General features: G+C 52.1%; 7 protein-coding genes across 7 annotated transcripts; 4 read left to right on the plus strand and 3 right to left on the minus strand.

The window, feature by feature from the left end:
* Nucleotides 1-219: 219 nt before the first annotated feature.
* M431DRAFT_503872 (hypothetical protein) lies at nt 220-749 on the minus strand. Its single transcript, XM_024918369.1, has one exon. The coding sequence runs from the start codon at nt 651-653 to the stop codon at nt 411-413; it is 243 nt and encodes an 80-aa protein (XP_024778588.1). The 5' UTR covers nt 654-749; the 3' UTR covers nt 220-410.
* A 767-nt stretch (nt 750-1,516) lies between these two features.
* On the plus strand, nt 1,517-4,554 carry M431DRAFT_503873 (hypothetical protein). The gene is made up of 3 exons (XM_024918370.1): nt 1,517-1,775; nt 1,836-2,251; nt 2,324-4,554. Exons 1-3 carry the CDS (start codon nt 1,633-1,635, stop codon nt 4,486-4,488), a joined length of 2,724 nt encoding a protein of 907 aa, XP_024778589.1. The 5' UTR covers nt 1,517-1,632; the 3' UTR covers nt 4,489-4,554.
* A 2,259-nt stretch (nt 4,555-6,813) lies between these two features.
* M431DRAFT_478058 (hypothetical protein) lies at nt 6,814-7,956 on the plus strand (the record flags this gene model as incomplete). Its single annotated transcript, XM_024915634.1, has 1 exon — nt 6,814-7,956. One exon carries the CDS (start codon nt 6,814-6,816, stop codon nt 7,954-7,956), a length of 1,143 nt encoding a protein of 380 aa, XP_024778590.1.
* A 486-nt stretch (nt 7,957-8,442) lies between these two features.
* On the minus strand, nt 8,443-10,662 carry M431DRAFT_133743 (hypothetical protein). Its single transcript, XM_024912506.1, has 3 exons — nt 10,604-10,662; nt 8,964-10,511; nt 8,443-8,862 (listed from the first exon to the last, which is right to left on the minus strand). Exons 1-3 carry the CDS (start codon nt 10,604-10,606, stop codon nt 8,677-8,679), a joined length of 1,737 nt encoding a protein of 578 aa, XP_024778591.1. The 5' UTR covers nt 10,607-10,662; the 3' UTR covers nt 8,443-8,676.
* A 670-nt stretch (nt 10,663-11,332) lies between these two features.
* On the plus strand, nt 11,333-12,966 carry M431DRAFT_503877 (hypothetical protein). The gene is made up of 3 exons (XM_024918371.1): nt 11,333-12,101; nt 12,178-12,592; nt 12,665-12,966. Exons 1-3 carry the CDS (start codon nt 11,801-11,803, stop codon nt 12,729-12,731), a joined length of 783 nt encoding a protein of 260 aa, XP_024778592.1. The 5' UTR covers nt 11,333-11,800; the 3' UTR covers nt 12,732-12,966.
* On the minus strand, nt 12,967-13,582 carry M431DRAFT_1597 (hypothetical protein; the record flags this gene model as incomplete). The annotated part of the gene is made up of 2 exons (XM_024912982.1): nt 12,967-13,227; nt 13,283-13,582. 2 exons carry the CDS (start codon nt 13,580-13,582, stop codon nt 12,967-12,969), a joined length of 561 nt encoding a protein of 186 aa, XP_024778593.1.
* A 3,320-nt stretch (nt 13,583-16,902) lies between these two features.
* Nucleotides 16,903-19,345, plus strand: M431DRAFT_490551 (hypothetical protein; the record flags this gene model as incomplete). The annotated part of the gene is made up of 3 exons (XM_024916813.1): nt 16,903-16,975; nt 17,048-17,205; nt 17,276-19,345. The coding sequence occupies 3 exons, from the start codon at nt 16,903-16,905 to the stop codon at nt 19,343-19,345; spliced, it is 2,301 nt and encodes a 766-aa protein (XP_024778594.1).
* Nucleotides 19,346-20,112: the final 767 nt, after the last annotated feature.

Raw genomic sequence — 20,112 nt, forward strand, 5'->3', positions numbered from 1 at the left:
TCCTCTAATGGATTTGCTGCCTTCTTCAAGTTCGCCGAGTCCAAAGTCCGAGTAGCGTATTGTAGCCTAGATATTCCAGATGTAGCCAGGGGAGCCTCCTTCTGTTTGTCTCGCACTGCCAACGAAGACTTGTTTTTGTTTCCTCTCCAGAACCCTCAAGGTTAGGAGGGCATCAACACGCGCACAAAACACATCTGTAAAAGCCGCGTTATCATCTCAGCAGTTCCTTGATGAAATCTACTGAGGAAGTTGCTGGGTAGCCCAGCCAGGAACTGGCGTCCTTGCAAGATCGAGGGACAGAGCCAACGACCGAAGGTTAATGCGCTTGGTCAGACTAGATGCCGCAGCATCACACACCGAAAGCGGGTGCTGTGGTGTGGTCCAAGGAGCAAACGGCTAACAGACAGAGATCATGACGTTGGTGGTCGTGTTGGTGTGTATCCAGAAAGTAGGCGGGCATATAAGGAGCATCCGAGAGCGTTGCAGAACAGCGTTGGGCCGGTCAAGAACCGTTGCATTTCTGTGTGATTCCAGATGGCCCTCGCGACACTGCTATGAAGCAGGCTTCCGGCAAGGTGCCATAAGGACAGAGTGTAGTTTTTGAAATGCGATCTTTGACAGCTTGAAGCCCTTTCTGTGCTCAAGCCCCCCATGCCATAGACCTTGCACCGGGGCAATGAAGCCACCGCTGCAGATCCCAACAGACAAGGCCAATCTCTCTGCCTATAATGCCAGCTGCATCACAAGGACAGCCTATTCTCGACCATAGTGCGAATTCCAGCGGAGAGGGCTGACGGGCGTCCTCAGACCAGAGACTATAATGACCCATGGCATCCTTCCTCTTGCGCACTGTTGAGTGACTGGATGTCCTCTCTCCTAGTCCATCGACAAAGAACGCGATTTAAAAAGGAGATTGGACGACTGAGCGCAAACTAAACCAGATGCATGCTTAGGGTTAAGTTCCGAAACTCGTGTCTCTCAGCTAGACTTGGCTGTCCGGGTGCCAGACAGAGACCGACCGCAATGGATCCAACTGCAGCATTCGACGAGGTCCTGGAGCAGGCTCGGAAGCTGCATATTGCGGGTGAACCAAGCCTGGAAGAGAGGCCTACGATAGACATTCCTTGCGGAAGCAAGGAAAACGAGAATCGGGAAACTGTGGGGGAGGCGACGTGCAGATGGAGTGTTGCTTTTGAGGGCAACGAAGGAGGCTCTGCCTTGAGCTACATGAGGAGATCCAAGAGACGATGCGTACAAAGAAGACATTGTATTGGATAGCGGTGAAATCTCCGGCAATAAATCGAGGAATTGGCGTATCTGAAGTGTTCTGACGGTGGTTGATGAGTGAAGTAGTAAACATGAGGAAACGCGTGGGGAAGGCATGTGATGATGGAGAGCTCGACGCACGGACCAAGCAAGCCCAGGAACGCGTAAGCACGTGACTATGAACTGGTTAAGCTTACAGCGCATTTGTACAGTGCATACAGTTTTTTACTAGAACGTCCAGCTACTTCCTACCTTGTGCCACAAGGCAGCTTATTCTCATTTGTAAAAGAGCTTCGCCTCGAAAACCAGCCTGGCACTTAGGTTCTGTAAAGCTCATAAATCACATCTATATGGTGTCTGAGTGCTATGGCAGACTTGACGGATACTCAGCAATCTCGGCCGAAGATCACACAGGATATCGTGGATGCTGCAAAAAAAGCATTCGATCCATCAGCCGCTGCTGAAAGCCGACAAGATGGCTTGCGTGAATACAATGAACTGATCGAGAGGTAGGTGAGGCTGCTTAGAGGGGGAAACAGACATTCAAATCAAACCTGACATGCGGTCAGAACGCAAACATGGATCTTGATACATGCTCTCAACGCTCTGATCAAGCCCAATGTGCTTCCGCCATGGCTAAGGGAACCGCTGATGCGGAGTCTGACGCATCTGCCACTGCGGTCCGACGGCGTTCGAGCTACTATGGAGTTCGTGTTTGCAGTTCATCCGAGCAACACTGGGAAACCCGCGGATGACAGCGGTAGCCGCGGAAAACAAGGAGCTGCCATTACGCATGAGGCGGTAGCCGTTGCAACGAAACTTCTTTCCTCTGTTCCGGCTTTGATGAATGCTCAGGAATGGTTCGATGGTATAGCGGGCCAATTCATGGCTTTATTTGATGGCGAAGCTGGACCTGATGTTGCGAAAACTGCTGCGCAGATTGTTGGGTTCGGTATCTTGGGTAAAAAGCAATTCGGAGCCCCAGGTAAGAACATAACTTTCGTTTATATAGTCATGCACCGTATTTCTCTACGCGTTTACTTATGAGAGAAAACAGGGGCACCTGGTTGGAACGCTTTCGTACAGCCTTTGATGGAAACCATTAACCCATCGCTGAAGTCTTCAAGGGGAAATTCTTTTGGCTTGCACGACGACGACGAAGTTGTGGAACTGGGTCGAGAAAAAGTCCTTGTTGCTGCTGCCGACCTCGAGAGGTCACTTAAACGGCTGCAACTACTCATCATGTCAAACCCATCACCCGGCCTTTGTAAACGAGTCCTGAAGCCAGTCCAATTGCAACTTTGGGCTCTCGCTTCCTGGATGAATCCCTCTCAAGAAACCGAAAAGCGCTTCTGCAGGCCTGCGCGGATTCTTGTGCAGACTCACTTCAGGTTATTCGGTGATGTGAACAACCTCATCCCGTTTATCCGTAATATTCAATGCAAAGGATCCCTGTATGACGCAGATGGTCTACAATGGCGATACCACCATGGGTCCGAAGGAGGGATAGAGAGCATTCGCCGTCCGTTTGCCGAAGGAAAGCAAAACGAGGAACTAGACTGGGGAGAGGTTGAGAGTAAATCAACCACCTTGGTTGAATTCCTGAGTTCCGTATGTACAACGGAAGAAGTTTCCTCGGTCTTCTTATACCTCTTGCGACGATGGATACAGTCAGCCAGCAAACAAAGCAGTTCGGCCATCAAGCTGGTCACTCATGATGAGGAAGCAGACTCTGCTTCTGCTATCCAAGATCTTGTCGACGTGACTTTGTTGCAAAAGTTCATGGACAAAGCTCCGGAAAAATTGATTAGCCATTTCGACCAGCTGCTGGAACTTATATCACATGTACTGCGAGTCGACGGCCAGGCACCCCTTGGGGACGATATCATTGGAGTTGTACTCAGTCTACTAAACTTGGTAATCACAGCGCCGACATTTCAGAAGTCGGACATTAACCCGACTGAGCTAAAAGTTGTCGAGGACGCACTGGCGAGGATTGGGAATGCAGATCGAGGTGAAGCATCGACAACTGCAGGCAATCTGACGATGCTGCTCAAGTACCGGGATGATGTGGAAAAGCCATTTGACAAAACGGCGGCTCCTACTGCCCGCCAGATTGAAGACCGTAAGACTTACGATCTAGCAATGAACTACATGACTGGAGGCGATAACCCGCCACCGGTGGTGTCCGAAGGCCTCAACCTATTATCAAATCTGATCGTGGCAGAGAGTTCAATATTGGACATATCGGCCGTCACAGTGCTGATGGCAAATCTTTTGAAGGAAAATGAGGACTATATCAATTTGCGAGTTATTAAGATATTCACGCTACTGGCAAATAAGCATCCTAAGGCGACAATGCAGGAGCTTCTCGACCATTATTTGGATGCACAGGAAAGATCATCTACAGACACTCGTCTCAGGTTTGGTGAGGCAATACTTCAGGTTATCGAGCGATTGGGAGAGACTTTCACGGGAGAGGCAGCCCAGAATGCAGGCGAGAGCATGTTGTCGATTGCAGGTAGAAGGGGATACAGACCCAAAACGATGGCCAAGCAGGCACGAGAGGAAAGGTTGAACGAACTGAAGAGGAAAAAGGCAGAAGCTAGTGGAGACGCTGACCAGGACATTGAAATGGCGGATGAGGAAGAAACACCGGAGCAACTGGCCAATAATGAGATACTGGCGCAAATTGTTCAAGGCTGGGAAAGCAAAAGGGGGAGCGAGGATATTCGAATGCGGACTTCGGCTCTTTCCATCTTTGGAAATGCCATTGAGACGAACATTATTGGTATGGGGCCGACTATAGTCTCGGCAGGAGTCGACCTCAGCATCAATGTCCTCGCCATGGAGCCTGAGCTGGAGAAGGGCATACTTCGACGAGCAGCCATCCTCGTTATACTCAGTTTTGTGAAAGCCTTGGACAAGGCCAAGGAGTCTGGACAGAAACTGGGATTTGGATTGACAAGCCAGAGCCGGGAGGATATACAGAGGACTCTCAGCTACATTGCGGCAACAGACAACGACGGACTGGTCCAACAGCACGCACGCGATGTCGTGGAGAGCCTTGAGAATTGGGGCATGGCAAGCCTATTGCCGAGTCAGACAGAGGCGAGCGCCGTGCCCGGTTTGACGAGATTAGCGGGATTGCATGTCAATCCTGAAGGCACCCTGGTGGACGCTTCTGGACGGCCACGGCCAAGGATAGAGGAAGTGGAATGATGGAAGCTTGAAAGATGCCGTAAGACAAAATCATCACCAATAGTAATCACACGGAGTACGCCGTACGGATGAAGAGCCGATATGCCCAAAAGCTGCTTTACACGCAGCGCTGACCTGTGAAAATGATGACATTCCGCTAAGACGCAATCTCAGCGTGCCGGTTTGCCAAGCCGGCCAGCCGAAGATGGCACGGCTCATCGTGTAGTCGCTCTCAGGCGTTCGGTGCTAGAGTCACCGTCACGCCGTGATTCGTACTGTTGTGGTCGTGGCTGACTCGGAGGCTCCCCACCCCGCGGTCCGTGACATGTCAACTAAGGGAAAAAAAGAAATCCTTCTTTTTTTCTTATCCCGCCGATGGCAAGGGACGGGAGAAAGGCGAAAGGAAAAAGCAAAACGCCTTTTTTTCTGGCTGGCGTGGCCTGGGATGAATACGTGTATCCGTGCATTCGCAACGCAGCGAAGCAAGGGCGCTGGCTGGGGGTGACGCAGGGGCCGCATGTGTTTCTCGTTTCTCTTATCTCAAACGGTTCCTGGAGAATAAGGTTGGCTGGCCCGGCCCTTGTGAAAACATGAAGCGAGCAGTTGGAGAGGCACCATGGACAATAATAGACACGGGGGAAACACCAGTGACACAAACGGTGATCCTGGGGACTAACGTGGTGAGGCGTTTGATGGATCGCCAGAGACTCAGCTCAAGTCAATATATTTGCGACTATTAGCTCTGGATGCCACTGCGGAACAGCACAACAAGTTGAGCGGTTGCGTGAACTTTAGGTACAAGTCCAAACAAGCCCGCAGTTGGCCGTTTCACAAAACGACGCAGCGGCAGGGGGCCCAAGGGGGTGTCTTGCGGGGTGGTTTTTCCCAAGTCTGGGGGGGCGGTGGCATCAAGCGAGCATGAAGGCGAATATGACCCACGCCGTTGAGAACGTTGGTGTCAGGATGCAGGCGAGGCCAAGCCAACGGCGTCACTGAGTGAATTAATCGCTATCATGTAAGTGCGTGCGCATGCAAATGGCGGTGTTGAGGAGATGGGCAGACTGGGGAGAGCAATCAAACAAAATTGGATGAGTCTGCGAAGCGTACGGATATGTACCCGTACGCGCACTAACAGGCGAATATATTAAACTTGAAATGAACAGAATCAAGGCATTGCAAACCGCATGTTGGGCGATGCAAATTAAGGGCCCTGCTGGTGTTTTGGTCGCCGCCCTGGACAAGGTCGAGCCAATGGGAGACTATCGTCGAAATTGATTCGGTCGGGGGTCGCTTGGCACTTTGTTTTTGCTCATTAGAGACTTGTCCAGGCCGGGTTGCGGGATCCGTTTCGGGGCATATTTGCATTCGGAAGCATCCAGAAGAAGCTCTGTTTGGTGTTGAAAAGAAAGAAAAAGTATACGGAGGAGTACAAAGTCGTACGAGTACACGGAACTGACCGACTCGGTTGAGCGCCGTTGTACGAATACGCATTCCATGTACGTACCGGCAATTGGAAGTTTTGGGTTGACCGCCTTGGACTACTAAATTATTTCACCGACCACAAGGCAGAACAGACTTGGGCAGTTATCATGTGAAAATATCAACTAACTCAGCTACTCCTCCATGCCCGCAAGTCAGCCCAGCGCCACCGCAAAAAAACACAGCTTGAGAACAATAGACACCTCAGCCAAACAGCGCCTCTTCCGTGATGGCTGAGTGATTGGCTCTGGGCGCGTCTCAGGTGCTGATGCGGCTCCGGCTTGGTGCTGCGTACCTGCATCGGCCCCTGGCACTAGCAGGCCTTCAGCCAAATGCTAAGTGGCCGGCGATGTTTAGCGCCGCCAGATTGGTGACATGTATGCATGCCTGCGACTCCATCAGGGGTGGCGGACATGGATAGACCGATGGGATTTCGGGGGAGAGTCAGCAATCAATTGACGCAAACTCGGAGAGCTGGCAGAGGTCCGGCAGGCAACAGAGGGGCGTGCGGAGGGGCCGTTGAAGGGGGCGTTTACGTTTCGTTTGACTGGCGATGGTGTTTGCTCTCGCGGACAAAAAGGCTCGATATCCATCCCGTCCTGACTCGTCTTTTCCCTTCTCCTCTTGTTCTTTTCTTCTCTTCAACGAACGAAAATCTTGCTTTTGTCTGTCTTTGCTCCGGCTCGTCTGTTTGACAGCTAACTTCCACTCCTTACAACGGAAAACAAGCTAGACTTTTTTCCATCCATCGGCTTGACGTCGACTTACACTCTCTGAAATCCCTTTTTATATAAACGCGGAATCGACTTTCGCCCTCTCTCCGAGCATTATCAAAAAAACAAAAACTACATCACACGAATCATCAAGATGAAGTCCGCTGCCGTTGCTGCTTTTGGCCTCTTCGCCGGCCTGGCCTCTGCCAGCTCTCCCATCCGCCACCTGCACTTCCCCAGGTCCAACACCACCACCGCTGCAGTTGACGATGCTGCTCCCACTACGCTGACCGTCATTGCTACCTCGGTTCACACCGTCATCAGCTGTGCTCCCACCGTCACCAACTGCCCGGCTCGCCTCAACTCTACCGGTGCTGGCAGCCTGCCCGAGTCGGCCAGGAGCACCGTGGTTGTCACCGATACCATTGTCCTGGCCACCACCGTCTGCCCCGTGGCCGAGGCTTCCAGCATCTCGTCCTCTCTGCAGGCCGCTCACTCCTCCGGCCTCATCACCGGCTCGACCATCAAGGCTACTCCTCCTGCTGCCGTCACTCCCCCGCCTAACGCTGGCGTTTCTGTCACTGATGTTGTCACCGACAAGACCCTGACTTACACCATTGGCAAGGGAACCGATGCGTCTGTCGTCACCACCACCATCCATGCTACTACCAAGAAGACCATCACCCTCACCAGCACTCTCAGCAACGGTGAGAACGGCCCTGAACCCACCACCACCACCACGGCCACCACTACTGACACGACCTACATTACAGTCCAGCCGGTTCAGACTGGCTCCGGCAGCTCTGGTTCCAACACTGGTGGCAATGCTCCTCCCGCCAACAACGCTCCTCCTGCTAACGGTAACGGTAACGGCGAGGGTTCTTGCGCTTCCACCGTCACCGTCACCGTCGCCAAGGAGACTGTCACTGTCCCCGCCTCGACCGTCTATGTCACCATTGCTCCCAGCTCTTGTGACTCTGGCTCTGCTCCCGCCGTCACTGACAAGTCCACCGACAACTCTGGCTCCGGCAGCTCTGGCTCCAACACCGGCTCCAACTCTGGATCCAACTCTGGCTCTGGCAGCTCTGGCTCCGGCTCTGAGGGCAGCGGCAACAACAACGGCTCTGGCGACTCTGCTGCCTCTGCTACCACCAGCACCCCTTGCCCCACTGACATTACCACCACCGTCCGTGCTACTGTCACTGTCCAGCCTTACCCCATCAACAACGGCACTGTTCCCACCGGCGGTGCTGCTCAGCCTACCGCTTCTGGCTTTGCCCGCCGTCTCCGCCGATAAAGGACTCGCCTCCTTGGCGGGAACTACCCTTGTAAGAATATTGTGAAACCCAAAGGTGGGAAGAAAGCAATTGGGGGGCATGGGATACTGGTTTTTGGAAATCTCGTGGCCAAGAGGAACGCACTTGATGAGAAAAAGAACAATCATAGTCCAAAAAAGAACCAAGAAAACGAATATAGGTTTCTTTCTCTACGCTGTTACATGATAGACGTCTATTTTGGATTCACGTTGTTTTTTCCTTCTCCTTTCATGAGTTGTTTTTTCTTTTTTGGTTGGCGAGGCTTGGTCGGAAGACAAACTTGCTGTGTTGTACTGTACTTGACACTCTTTTAACATTCATGTGTGTATATTTGATATTGCTCTTTGAGATGGCCGTCAGTGACGGTTCCTGGGCAACCACTTTTTCTGAACTGAACGACTCGTGACGTTAAAGACCCGTCTTCCTTATAAAATGATGTGACTATGTCTTTTAACTCAAAATGAGTGATGAGAATGTATTAACCAAACTTGCCTAAAGATATATCACAATATTTTGTCTTTTATATATACGCCGTTCATTCGTCAAAGCAAACCCATCGTAGCATAGCTGGTATATATATACACGCCAGTCTCCTTGATATCTAGAATACACTCCGCTTAACCAATTACCTTATACGCCCATAACAAATATAAAACACACAATTCTCCAGTACAGATGGAGGGAATTTCTCTCTCTTTCTACTAACCAAGCACCACACGTTCATATTGCTCTTGACTCAACTGCCGAAAAAGTACATCTTGCAGAGCAGCACGGCTACGTGCCAGCTGCGGTACGATTCCATCAGCTTGCTGGAGGTTACTCCTGATGCTTTCCATGTGGTCACTGAGTTGAAGAGCCAGAGACTTGAGCTCTGGATCCTGAAGATTCTAGAAAGGCATCACTGTTAGTTATTTCATACAACCTTTTTGTTCCTATCTGTCGGGGGAAAAAAGAAAAGAAAGAGGGAAGAGCGGGTGTGACAACTTACACTAAAAAGACCTCCGGAGAGAGAGGCGCCGGAGTGAGTAAAGGATATTTCCTGCTCTGCCTTTTGCTTTCGCTGTGAATGGATTGTCTCGGGTGTTGGTGCCAGGACATGCGCCTTCTTCAACAAGCCGCGATACTCCCTCCCCTGAGCCTTGGCACTGGACTCCAAGTTACGTAGCGTTTCATAGTCCCTCTCCAGCTCCCTCTCCAGCTTCTCCTTCTCCCTCGTCAGCAACTCGACAGCGTGAAGCGCCGGATCAAGCTGTCGCTCCAGGGCCATCTTCGCGTCGAGCACGCTTTCAAAGTCCAGCTCTGTGGCACGGCCGTCGGTCACGCCAGCGGCGCCCGGCGCGGCGCCCGCTTGTCTCCCACGAGGTACCCGGGCCGATGGCATGCTTGCTGGGGGGAAAGGGATGCCGCGTGCGATTTTGCGAGTGATGCGATGAGAAACGAGGCGTAGCGCTGCGGAGGTGTGGTTTTGGCGCTGTTCGGAGCCGGAGAGACGCTGGAGGACGGGACGGTGGGCCATGACGAGCATTGAGTTGGCGGCTGCGACGGTAGATTCAGGCAGGGGGCTCCATTTAGATTCGATGGTAGATTGGCGGACGCGATTGATGTGAGGCGAAACATGAGGGTATGGCTTTTCGGGTGAGGGAGCGACGTCGTCGTCCTCGTCCTCGACGTCAGCATCTGGGGGAGGTCGGCGCTGTTTCTTCTTCGATACAGGTGCGTCTCCCGCTGGTTCGGACTCAATAGAGGGAGCCCTTCTTGCGTTAGGAGCAGGTGAATCTTCTGCAGTTGCTCCAGTTGAGACTCTTGTCCTCCCAGTAGGACGGCCACGGCGTCGGCCTGATGTCGTATTTGACGGGCTGTCAGTGGCTGTCTTTCCTTTGGCGTTGTCGCTGGGTTTGCTCTGGATCTTGTTTGGAGCGCTGATATCTCGTAACGATGGTCGCCCTCGCTTTCGTGGCTTCGCCCCTTGCTTCCCCTTTATTGGGCCACGTTTTGGCGCCTCTTCCTCGTCTTCCCGTCGAGACTGCTGAGAGGGCCGGCCTCTCTTCCGCTGCGCGGGCAATTGCTTCTGGGTTGGGGTCTCGTTTAGCAGCTGATCCTCTTCCGAGTCTTGCGCGGCGCTATTGCTTTGCAGACTTGTCTGCGATTCGACGTCCTCGCTATGCCGTGCCCGCCCACGCCTTGGTGTGTCTTCATCTTCAAGCTCTCGATTCTTTAGTGAAGGACGTCCTCGCTTCCGCTTTTGCTGAGGCGGCGTCGCTTTATCCTCGTGAATTAGATTCCTTGGTTTGCCACCTAGCGACGGCCGCCCTCTCTTTTTCGTGGGCTTGGAGCTCTCTGGTGAAGGGCTGGGCTCATCGTCCGGGGAACTCAGACTTTTCCTCGGCCTCCCGCGCTTCTTGGCGCGCATCTGATCGGGCGCATCGGTATCGTATGCTTCAGTCGCATAGTTGTGCTCTTGCGACGCGTCGATATCGAGCTTGGACGCGTTGGATGGCCGCCCGCGTTTGCGCTTCGGGGCTGAAGACTCTGGCGCCTGTGAAGCAATTAGATTTCCATGCAATGAAACGGTCCCGATTGAAGATACAGTAGAAGAATGTGAGGTGGACAATGAAAGGGTTCATTTACCATTGTAATTGTAAAACAATGCTTGCGCAAGAGAAACTGTCGAATCGAGTTGATGCGAATCTATTCAGACGCCCAAAGAAGAAGAAAAAAAAAAAAGGCCATGCCTCAAACGAGCATGTGCATGATTGACGCTTTCCGTGAAGCTTCCAATCATCGCCTCAGGCCTGCAACAGCCTCTAATTCGCCCAGTGACGCATTTTCCAGCGGGGCCCGTGCGCTGTTCGCCTTCTAGATCGAAGCGGCTTCAGGCGGCTTGCAACCCCGCGTCCGGATTTGTTACAGCACGTGCATGCTCTGTAGCTTTTTGGCGCTTGCGTAGGTCCATCTTTGGGGCTTTTGTTATCCAGCACCCCAGAGACAGCGTGAGGTTCAAGTGTCGAAACGGGATGCAAATGGGAGACTGTTATTTACTTGCTTAGTATCTGAGGTAGTAAGTTAGCTGGGAGTATCTGCTACTGTCACTACCTCTTTATGCTACTATCGATATTTTGCTGTAGTATCTGCTGCTGTAGCTAGAATCCTTCCATGTTCCCGTTTGTTATGACTCGAATCGTAATCGATACTTACCTATCACCTTGGTATATCACCACCTATTTAGACTTCCATTCGACGATTCAATTGGTCACGTAATATCAAGAAACTATTGAGCTTCATCCGCTATTGCAGTAGTACCTCATCTCCTTTCTCTCAATCAAGGCTATCAAACTTCCTACAGCATCAAACCCCCGAGCACATGCAAAATGAGATGATCAAAATTGATCCTTTCCCGCGCCAATAATCCACCAGCGCTAAAGCAAAAAGACCTGAGCTGGAAGCGCTTGGCTCTCAACTTTGTTGAACTAAATACATACCCATAAATGCTCAACAAATCAAACCGAGCGGCCAGAGCACTTGATCCGCGGCGTTGCTCGACAGGGGCCACATTTCTCCAAACTTTACTCTAGATTGGCATTCCCGCCGTCTCGGAGCTTTTCTTTTGCTTCCATCTTCTTCCATTCATTCTTCTTCCTCGTGGACGGGTTGTACGCCGAGTAGTAGATAACAATTTCTGTGTTGGAGATCTATCTGTTTTCTTATACCTATTCTTCTTTTCTCTCTCCCTGGCTTAGGTTTTGCACCTCGGGATTTGTATACATACGCAGCCGGACTTAATTTCTTTCCCCACAACAGCAACAACAACAAACATCGCCGTTCACAATGCGCTTCTCCGCAGCTGCTCTCGTCGCGGCCCTGCCCGCTCTCTCTGCCGCGCAAGAGAATCCTCTGGACCAATACATTGCTCAGGCCCAGCAGATCTTGGGCCAGGCCGCCTCTTATATCCCATCTCCTAACAAGTATGATGCCGCTGCCGCCGAAGCATCCAAGACGGGCCCCATGAAGCTCTCTGTCTTGGCCCAGCACAACTGGGAGGACACTCTCTATGCGCCTGTGGCCGCCGGCGCAAAGACGCCCGAGGAGTGGTGGATCTTGATCACTGGTGGAAACAAGACGTGCTTTGGTGAGTTGTTTCATTTGCTCTGAGGCGCAGAATCTCCCCAATGGCTTAATGTGTTTGACTAATTCCTCTGTTTTAGGCCGCTGTGACCGGCTTGAAACCGCTTTCCAAGGTGCTGCTGCCAAATTTGCGGAGCTCCCAACCACTCCTCACATGGGCGTCCTCAACTGCGACGACCAGCCCATCCTTTGCAATTCCTGGTCCGCCAACGTTGGCAACATCTGGGCCTTCCACATGCTCCCCAAGCCCGCCCCCGTCGACATCTACAAGAAGAGGCTTAACCTTACCACCGTCACTACAGATGAGATTGTCCAGCTGCAAGAGGCTGGCAACAAGGAGGACTTTGTCCTGCTCGAGTCCTTCTGGCACCCCTTCAACGGCAAGGCCGCCGAGCTTGGCTTGTCCATCCCTCTTGGCTATCTTCTCTGGGTCTTCAACCTCGTTCCCCAGTGGGCGTTTATGCTTATTGTCTCCTTCGCCAGCCGAAGCATGATGTAAGTCTGAAACCAAGTCCATTCTCTGTTTCCATTCATTCGGTTGTGCATGTAGCTAACGGCTGTGATCAGGGGCAACCGTGCTCAGCAGCGGGCTCAACAACGTGCCCCGGCTGCTGCCGCCCCCGCCTCCAAATAATCAACCATCTAGGGAAAATCTGTATGAGTTTGCCTTTGGGGGGACTTTGGATAATGACCCAACCTGGAGCATTGGATGCAATGATGTACATGATTTAAGATGGGGACAACCCCCCCGGCGGTTTGTTTTCTTTGAATGATAAATACCAACCCGAGGGCCGTTGGTTTCGTAAGCTTTTTGGGTATCATGAGTTACGTAGCTGTTTATGAAAAAGGAAAAATTCGAATAATCCCAGTCATGACTTGTTCTCGCATGCTTCTTGGAGTGATTTCAAGCCGTCGACAATCTCATCTCGGAGTTTGCCGTTGGCCAGTTTGCCGTAGCGGAGATCGCTCAGCCCGCCAATCGTCTGCTGGATGGACTCTTGGAGAGCCGCCTCTTCTTCTTCAAGCCTCTTAATCTCTGCTTCAAGTGCGCCGACGGCACCTTCTAGCTCGGGAATCACAGAGTTGAGGCTGTGCGTTGCGCTCTTCAAACCAGAATCGTGACCAAATAGCTGCACCCTCATCAGCATAAGTTTTCTAAAAGAGAAGCACATTTCAACAACTTACCGCTCGCTCCATTTCAACTTCGCCATCTATATCTTCCCTCTCCGCCTCTCTCCTTAGCCGTAGAACCTCCCTTCTCATGACCACCCCGCGCTTCACCTCATCCTGGATGCTCGCAGCCACAGCGTCAACCACCGCATTGCGCTGCGCCTGCAAGTCGCGGTACAGAGACCGCAGCTGAGGCGAGTTGTGAAGCGGGCGGGGGAAGAGGAGCACGAATTGGTTAAAGGTGGTGATGGATGGAAGGGGTGCTGGCTGAAGGAGGTAGTTTGTGAGGATGTCGGATTCTGATGGTGGCGGCATTGTGGCTGCGGCTGAGATGGTGCCGGTGGAGAGGCTTTTTCTTTGACAAGTTGAATCAGATGGAGTGGAATGGGGTTTTGGGTTTGGTGGCGGCGGTAAGTATAAGTTCCATGGATATTTGTTGTACTTATGTGAAATGCTTGACGCGTTTATGAGAGTGAGTGTGAGGGTGTACTGTAATAAACATTGAGCATTAGCAGTGGTGGCAGAGTGGGTCGGTGAACGAAAACCCACACCAAGCTTCAGGCTCATCATACAGTATCAAACAAGATACATTGCTTGCCTCAATACTGCGACATCACGGCAAGTCCATATTATAACGGACTTGTTTTCTTTACACTTTCTGCGCTCTAATAACTAGGTAGTTATAGTCCAGAATTGTCATCATGGGCAATCTGTATCGCCCAGCCCGCCAGACAGTGACTCTACTGCCCCCGCTCTCATAGATCTTCGCATCATATATACTTCGCGCCTTTGTGGGCATTGGTGCTTCAAGCCCGGGAGCTTGCGTCATTGTAGGAAGTGGTCGTCGGTGTCAAAAATTCGAGCCGCTTGACCATTCAACCTTGCTTTAGCAGCTTACTTAATGTATCTTGCAATTGCCCTCTGTTCATGAGGGAGAAAGCTGCGATACAGCCGATTTTGCGTTGAGGCTACCCCGGTGGTTTGCTCCCATCCATTCAAATTCTCGCTCGACGCATCTTCGGAGTTTTTCGGTGATCTCTAGTGAAATAGAACATGGTCAAGTATATCACATATCGATGAAATGTTGGAGACTTTGACAGTCCTTTTCCGCTGGCACAATACTATCAAATAATACGTGCCGCGAAGAGGGAGATCTTGGCCATTTCATCACCGACAAGAATGTGACCCTCGGGCTATTGATCCGCAGCGTTCGGCACTTCGAGATAAAAAAAAACTTATCTTGTTGGGAGGTACTGTGCAAGGAATCGGTTCGCCCACGGTTACACCAAATGTCTAGCCAGTTGTACAGCATCAGCATTAGCACTTTCATCCTGCGAGGTCAAGGGTCAGCCATACCAGGATGCCCATGGCAGCAACCACCAGGTCAACAGAGCGATACGAGTACGTTCACAGCATGGCAACATTGTCATTGGTGATGCCTGCGTCGCCGAGATAGCAGACCAGATCATTGGAACCTGCGAAAAGATGCTGAGAGATGAAGTTGCGTTTGGGACACTCTGACGATGCCGTCTCAACCACACAAACTCGGTCGGGTTGCTTCATGGCGCTGTCAGGATTGCGATTGGATTGTTCCGAGGCATCCAGACCATCCAGACCATCCAGACCATCCAAGATAGGCCGTCGAATCTGGAAGCTGGACCATGTCGTCCGGGGCCCCGATACTACCAGGCGCTGCTGCCATACGGGGGTTTACTGCGGCTTATGTGCAGATAAGCACGGTGAATCCTACATACCTACATGTATCACGACAATCGCGGCGGATAAAAGTTAGTAGTAGCGTCATGCGCATGACTTCTTGTTGTACTGGAACTTTCCATGATGGCTTCTCCTCCCCGGACAAAAGAAGTTGCCAGCAGCAATGGGTTTTCTTCTACACTTGTCTCGTGTGAAAAGTTTGACTCAATGACTGTCCTGTGGCCGCATTGCGAGATCGGATCAATGGAGCTCGACTTTTTTTTTTTTTCGACCCAACTAGGAAGACCCTTAAATCGTCCGTCGTCGAATCTACCAATGCACCCAACTCCGTGGGGTGGATTTTAGCTCCAGAATGCTACAGTACAGCACGAGAAGGTACTTTCTCTGGCGTGTACCTGGCCCGGAGGTACTGTTACGGCTGCCTGCAACCCCGTACTAGATACATAAGTGAAAAGCTGCATTGTTTCATCCGCGATCGCCAACCTGTTGTGGGAGCACGGGAAAAGTTTGCACGCTCAAAGGTGCCAAAGGTGCAGATGGGAGAACACGGGGCGCCCTCCTATTCGGGCACTTGGTAGTCACTGAATTGATCTATTTTTTTCTTTGTTTTTGACAGAGGCAATGGGAATTTGATATTGGATCGCTGTAGAGACGTTATCTCATTGTACATGATGCCCGACTCTCGTAGTCTGACATACAGGTACTTGGCCCAGCGGTACTCATGTAGGTGAGTTTTCGGCGATAAAAGCCGCTTACTTGCAGCTCCCCCATACAAGGCAAAAATACCATTGAGAAGGGATCTGCCAATAGGATTCATACTGTACTCCTGTAGGAAGAATCACTGGAGGTGAATGAAGGTCCCTGTATCACTCTGCTGTGAAAACAATCAATGGAGGGGGTTGGTAGATAGACCAAGTATGTACATGTGCTCGGGGTACTCCGCAGAGCTCAACAATAAAAATGCAGAAAATTCTGCACTACAATTCGCTAGCAAGGCACCTCGACTGCAGCGTGATCTCTAATACGGGGGGCAATGGCAAAAAAGTGCAGTGTAATCATTTTGCCATCCACCTCCCAATGACACAAACGTACATGTACATGCCGCGTAGATGCCCAAATGCTCTTCTTTCCCCCACTCCTCTTCTGGTCTCGAATTCATTCATTTCAACGGATTGGTAGCGTGAAGGTGAGTACGAGTACGAGTTGCCAGAGGAATGCAATGCCGTCTGGTCCAATTTTGCATGTGCTCAACGATAATCACTCGCTGCTAAACCCACCTGCAACCCACAGGGCCACTAAGCAGGTACTTGCCCCAGTAGCAAGCGCTCCATATCAACCACAGGTCCCGCGCTAAGAAGATGGATTGATCCTAGATACCGCCAGCGGCAAGGATGGGCAGAGCCTGTCATTACGCACGGCTATGAATAAGATTCGGCCTCACAGCTTGAGAGCTCCGATGGCGCAAATCGCGCAATTCGGCTGACGCCCAGCCCCGGCTAGTCCCCAGCAGAGAGCCGTGTGGCCAGACAGCAATCAGAAATTGGTTGAACGGTGATTGCTCCACCGCAGAGAAGAAAAGACCCGATCAAGCAGACCCGACCGCCTTCGTCTTACCCCTCCCCCGCTCGGCGCTTTTCCTCGATACACTTAATAGGTGCTGCTCTCGCACTTCTCTCCATCCTCTTCCTCTCCATTCTCTTCACAGCGTGTCCTTTTCCTCCTTCACACTCATCTTCTTCCGCTGCTGATACAGGCAGGACTATTTAGTTGATAACCAGTGAGTCTTGCGTCTGCTCTTCCGCTGTCCATCTCTGCATGGGCTTCAATTCCGCCGAACATCTCAATTGACTTGGTTTCTCTCTTCTGCAGCGACTTTTTTATCACAGCTTGTCCAGTCCGTATCCAAACCAATTGCCAAAATGGTTCAGTCCGCAGTTCTCGGTTTCCCCCGTATGGGTGTTAACCGTGACCTAAAGAAGGCCACCGAAGCTTGTTAGTCTTCCCTTGCTCGACCTCATCACCCCCACGCCCAGAGAAAAATTTTTCTAACATTGACATGTGCAGACTGGGGTGGAAAGATCTCTCAGACTGAGCTTCTTGCTGAGGCCAAGAGACTTCGTCTGGCTCACTGGAAGATCCAGAAGGATGCCGGCGTTGACATCATCCCCAGCAACGACTTTGCCCTGTACGACCAGGTTCTCTCTCACATCCAGGACTTTGGTGTATGTTACAAACTTGCCTCGTTTTCCCCCAACAATAAACCCCGGACCAATGCTGACTGTGAATTGACAGGCTGTTCCTGAGCGTTACACCAAGGATGGCCTTGACACTGTTGACCAGTACTTCGCCATGGGCCGTGGCCACCAGAAGGGAGGCGTCGACGTCCCCTCTCTGGAGATGGTCAAGTGGTTCGACTCCAACTACCACTACGTCAAGCCTACTCTCCAGGATGGCCAGACCTTCAAGCTGACCGCCACCCCCAAGGCCGTTGCTGAGTTCAACGAGGCCAAGGAGGCTGGTGTCACTACCCGCCCCGTCCTCGTCGGCCCTGTTTCCTTCCTGCACCTCGGAAAGGCCGACCGTGGCCAGTCTGTCGACCCCATCGACCTGCTCGACAGCCTTCTGCCTGTCTACGAGCAGCTCCTCACCCAGCTCAAGGAGGCTGGTGCTGAGACTGTCCAGATCGACGAGCCCGTCCTCGTCTTCGATCTCCCTGCCAAGACCAAGGCTGCTTTCAAGCCCGCCTATGAGAAGTTCGCCAGCCTCGGCGACAAGATCCCCAAGCTGGTCTTCACCACCTACTTCGGTGACATCGTCCACAACCTGGACCTCCTCCCCAAGGACATCTATGCCATCCACATTGACCTTGTCCGCAACCCCGAGCAGCTCGACACCGTTCTCGGTGCTCTCGGCCCCAAGACCATCCTGTCCGCTGGTGTTGTCGACGGACGAAACATCTGGAAGACCAACCTGAAGCGCGCCATCGAGACCGTTGAGAGCGCTATCCAGAAGCTCGGCAAGGACCGTGTCATTGTCGCCACCTCCTCCTCTCTCCTCCACACTCCCCACACCCTGGCCAGCGAGAAGAAGCTGGACGCTGAGATTGCCGACTGGTTCTCTTTCGCCTCCGAGAAGGTCGTTGAGGTTGCCATCATCGCCAAGGCCGTCACTGAGGGCCCTGCCGCCGTCCGTGAGCAGCTCGAGGCCAACGCCAAGTCCATCCAGGCTCGTGCCACCTCTCCCCGCACCAACGACCCCAAGGTCAAGGAGCGCCAGTCCAAGATTGTCCCTGCCGACTACAACCGAAAGTCTGAGTTCCCTGTCCGTATCGACGCTCAGCAGAAGAAGCTCAACCTCCCCCTGTTCCCCACCACCACCATTGGTTCCTTCCCCCAGACCAAGGAGATTCGTCTGTCACGAAACAAGTTGACCAAGGGCGAGATCACCGCCCAGGAGTACGACTCCTTCATTGAGCAGGAGATCCGGGACAACGTCAAGATCCAGGAGGAGCTTGGCATTGACGTCTTCGTTCACGGTGAGCCTGAGCGTAACGACATGGTCCAGTACTTCGGTGAGCGCCTGGACGGCTATGCCTTCACCACCCACGCTTGGGTTCAGAGCTACGGCTCTCGATGCGTCCGACCCCCCATCATTGTCGGTGACATCTCCCGTCCCGCCCCCATGACTGTCAAGGAGTCCAAGTACGCCGTCTCCGTTTCCAGCAAGCCCATGAAGGGTATGCTGACTGGACCCGTCACTTGCTTGCGATGGTCTTTCCCTCGTGACGACATCCACCAGTCCGTCCAGGCCGAGCAGCTTGCTCTGGCTCTCCGTGACGAGGTCGTCGACCTCGAGAAGGCCGGCGTTGACGTCATCCAGGTCGATGAGCCTGCTCTCCGTGAGGGTCTCCCTCTCCGCTCCGGCACTGAGCGTGATGCCTACCTCAAGTGGGCTGTCAACGCTTTCCGCCTGTCCACCACTGGCGTTGAGGACTCCACTCAGATCCACTCTCACTTCTGCTACTCTGAGTTCCAGGACTTCTTCCACGCCATCGCTGCCCTCGATGCCGATGTTCTGTCCATCGAGAACAGCAAGTCTGATGCCAAGCTGCTGAGCGTCTTCGTCGACTCTGCCTACCCCCGCCACATCGGACCTGGTGTCTACGACATCCACTCTCCCCGTGTTCCCAGCGAGCAGGAGATCAAGGACCGCATCGAGGAGATGCTTCAGTACCTCAAGCCTGAGCAGCTCTGGATCAACCCTGACTGCGGTCTCAAGACCCGCCAGTGGAAGGAGACCAAGGAGGCTCTCGCTAACATGATTGCCGCCACCAAGTACTTCCGTGCCAAGTACGCCAAATAAACAAATCACTTTTTGTTTTTTATAATTTCCTGCGATTGCAACGTAGGATGGCCTGGCTTTAAAGGGAGCAACATTCAACTACGTTGCGCCTGTAGCTGGGCACGATTTCAACATCGGCGTTTGGGCATGGTTTAGGTGACAAAGACTTGGGTTATTACGGCACCCACCAAAAAAAGGTTCTTTTCATCATTTTGGGAATTCGGAAAGGTCGGTTGGGCGAGCATTCAACATATGCATATGTGCGTTGATTCTCCTGGTTAGGAGAAAAAGCATTGGTAGTTTCATTAGGATGGTTATCCAAAAGTCTTCAACAAGGCGTTCATGAGGTGAGATGAAATCAAAGGTAAATGAGTTTTATGAGGTCGGCAGTTAGCAAATAGATACCCCGATTCAACCTGGGAAAATAAGGAGAAGAAATTTAAACCTGGTGAATATTTACTGCAACTACTGGCTCCTTATACATGTGACTGTCTTGGATTTTGTTTTAAGACGGAGGAACAAGTGAGACGTAAAAGGGGGAACCAATAAAAGTAGCAGAACGGTATTGATCCAATAAGGTGATGCTGGCGTAGGGAGACTTCGCGTCGCGTGATTGAATTTTTATAGAACTCAATGGGTATCTGTAAACACCTGCTTGCTTTTTGCGCGCTTCTTGTGCTTCGTATTACGTGCAGGCCAACTGCTCCAAATTGGGGCTAATTGTAGTTGCAGGTACCTGTACTCCATTTTGGGGCTGATTTTTTTCTCGTAGCCACAGCGCTTTAAGG

This window comes from Trichoderma harzianum (genome assembly GCF_003025095.1).
Source record: "Trichoderma harzianum CBS 226.95 unplaced genomic scaffold M431scaffold_2, whole genome shotgun sequence".
Classification (NCBI taxonomy): Eukaryota; Fungi; Ascomycota; class Sordariomycetes; order Hypocreales; family Hypocreaceae; genus Trichoderma; species Trichoderma harzianum.

Coding starts and splice junctions, on each gene's coding strand:
- M431DRAFT_503873 (XM_024918370.1), top strand. CDS start 1,633: ATGGCAGACTTGACGGATACTCAGCAATCTCGGCCGAAGATCACACAG. Junction 1,776..1,835: donor TACAATGAACTGATCGAGAG/GTAGGTGAGGCT, acceptor ACATGCGGTCAG/AACGCAAACATGGATCTTGA. Junction 2,252..2,323: donor AAAGCAATTCGGAGCCCCAG/GTAAGAACATAA, acceptor GAGAGAAAACAG/GGGCACCTGGTTGGAACGCT.
- M431DRAFT_133743 (XM_024912506.1), bottom strand. Junction 8,863..8,963: donor TCTCCGGAGGTCTTTTTAGT/GTAAGTTGTCAC, acceptor ATGCCTTTCTAG/AATCTTCAGGATCCAGAGCT.
- M431DRAFT_503877 (XM_024918371.1), top strand. CDS start 11,801: ATGCGCTTCTCCGCAGCTGCTCTCGTCGCGGCCCTGCCCGCTCTCTCT. Junction 12,102..12,177: donor TGGAAACAAGACGTGCTTTG/GTGAGTTGTTTC, acceptor CCTCTGTTTTAG/GCCGCTGTGACCGGCTTGAA. Junction 12,593..12,664: donor TTCGCCAGCCGAAGCATGAT/GTAAGTCTGAAA, acceptor GGCTGTGATCAG/GGGCAACCGTGCTCAGCAGC.
- M431DRAFT_503872 (XM_024918369.1), bottom strand. CDS start 653: ATGGGGGGCTTGAGCACAGAAAGGGCTTCAAGCTGTCAAAGATCGCAT.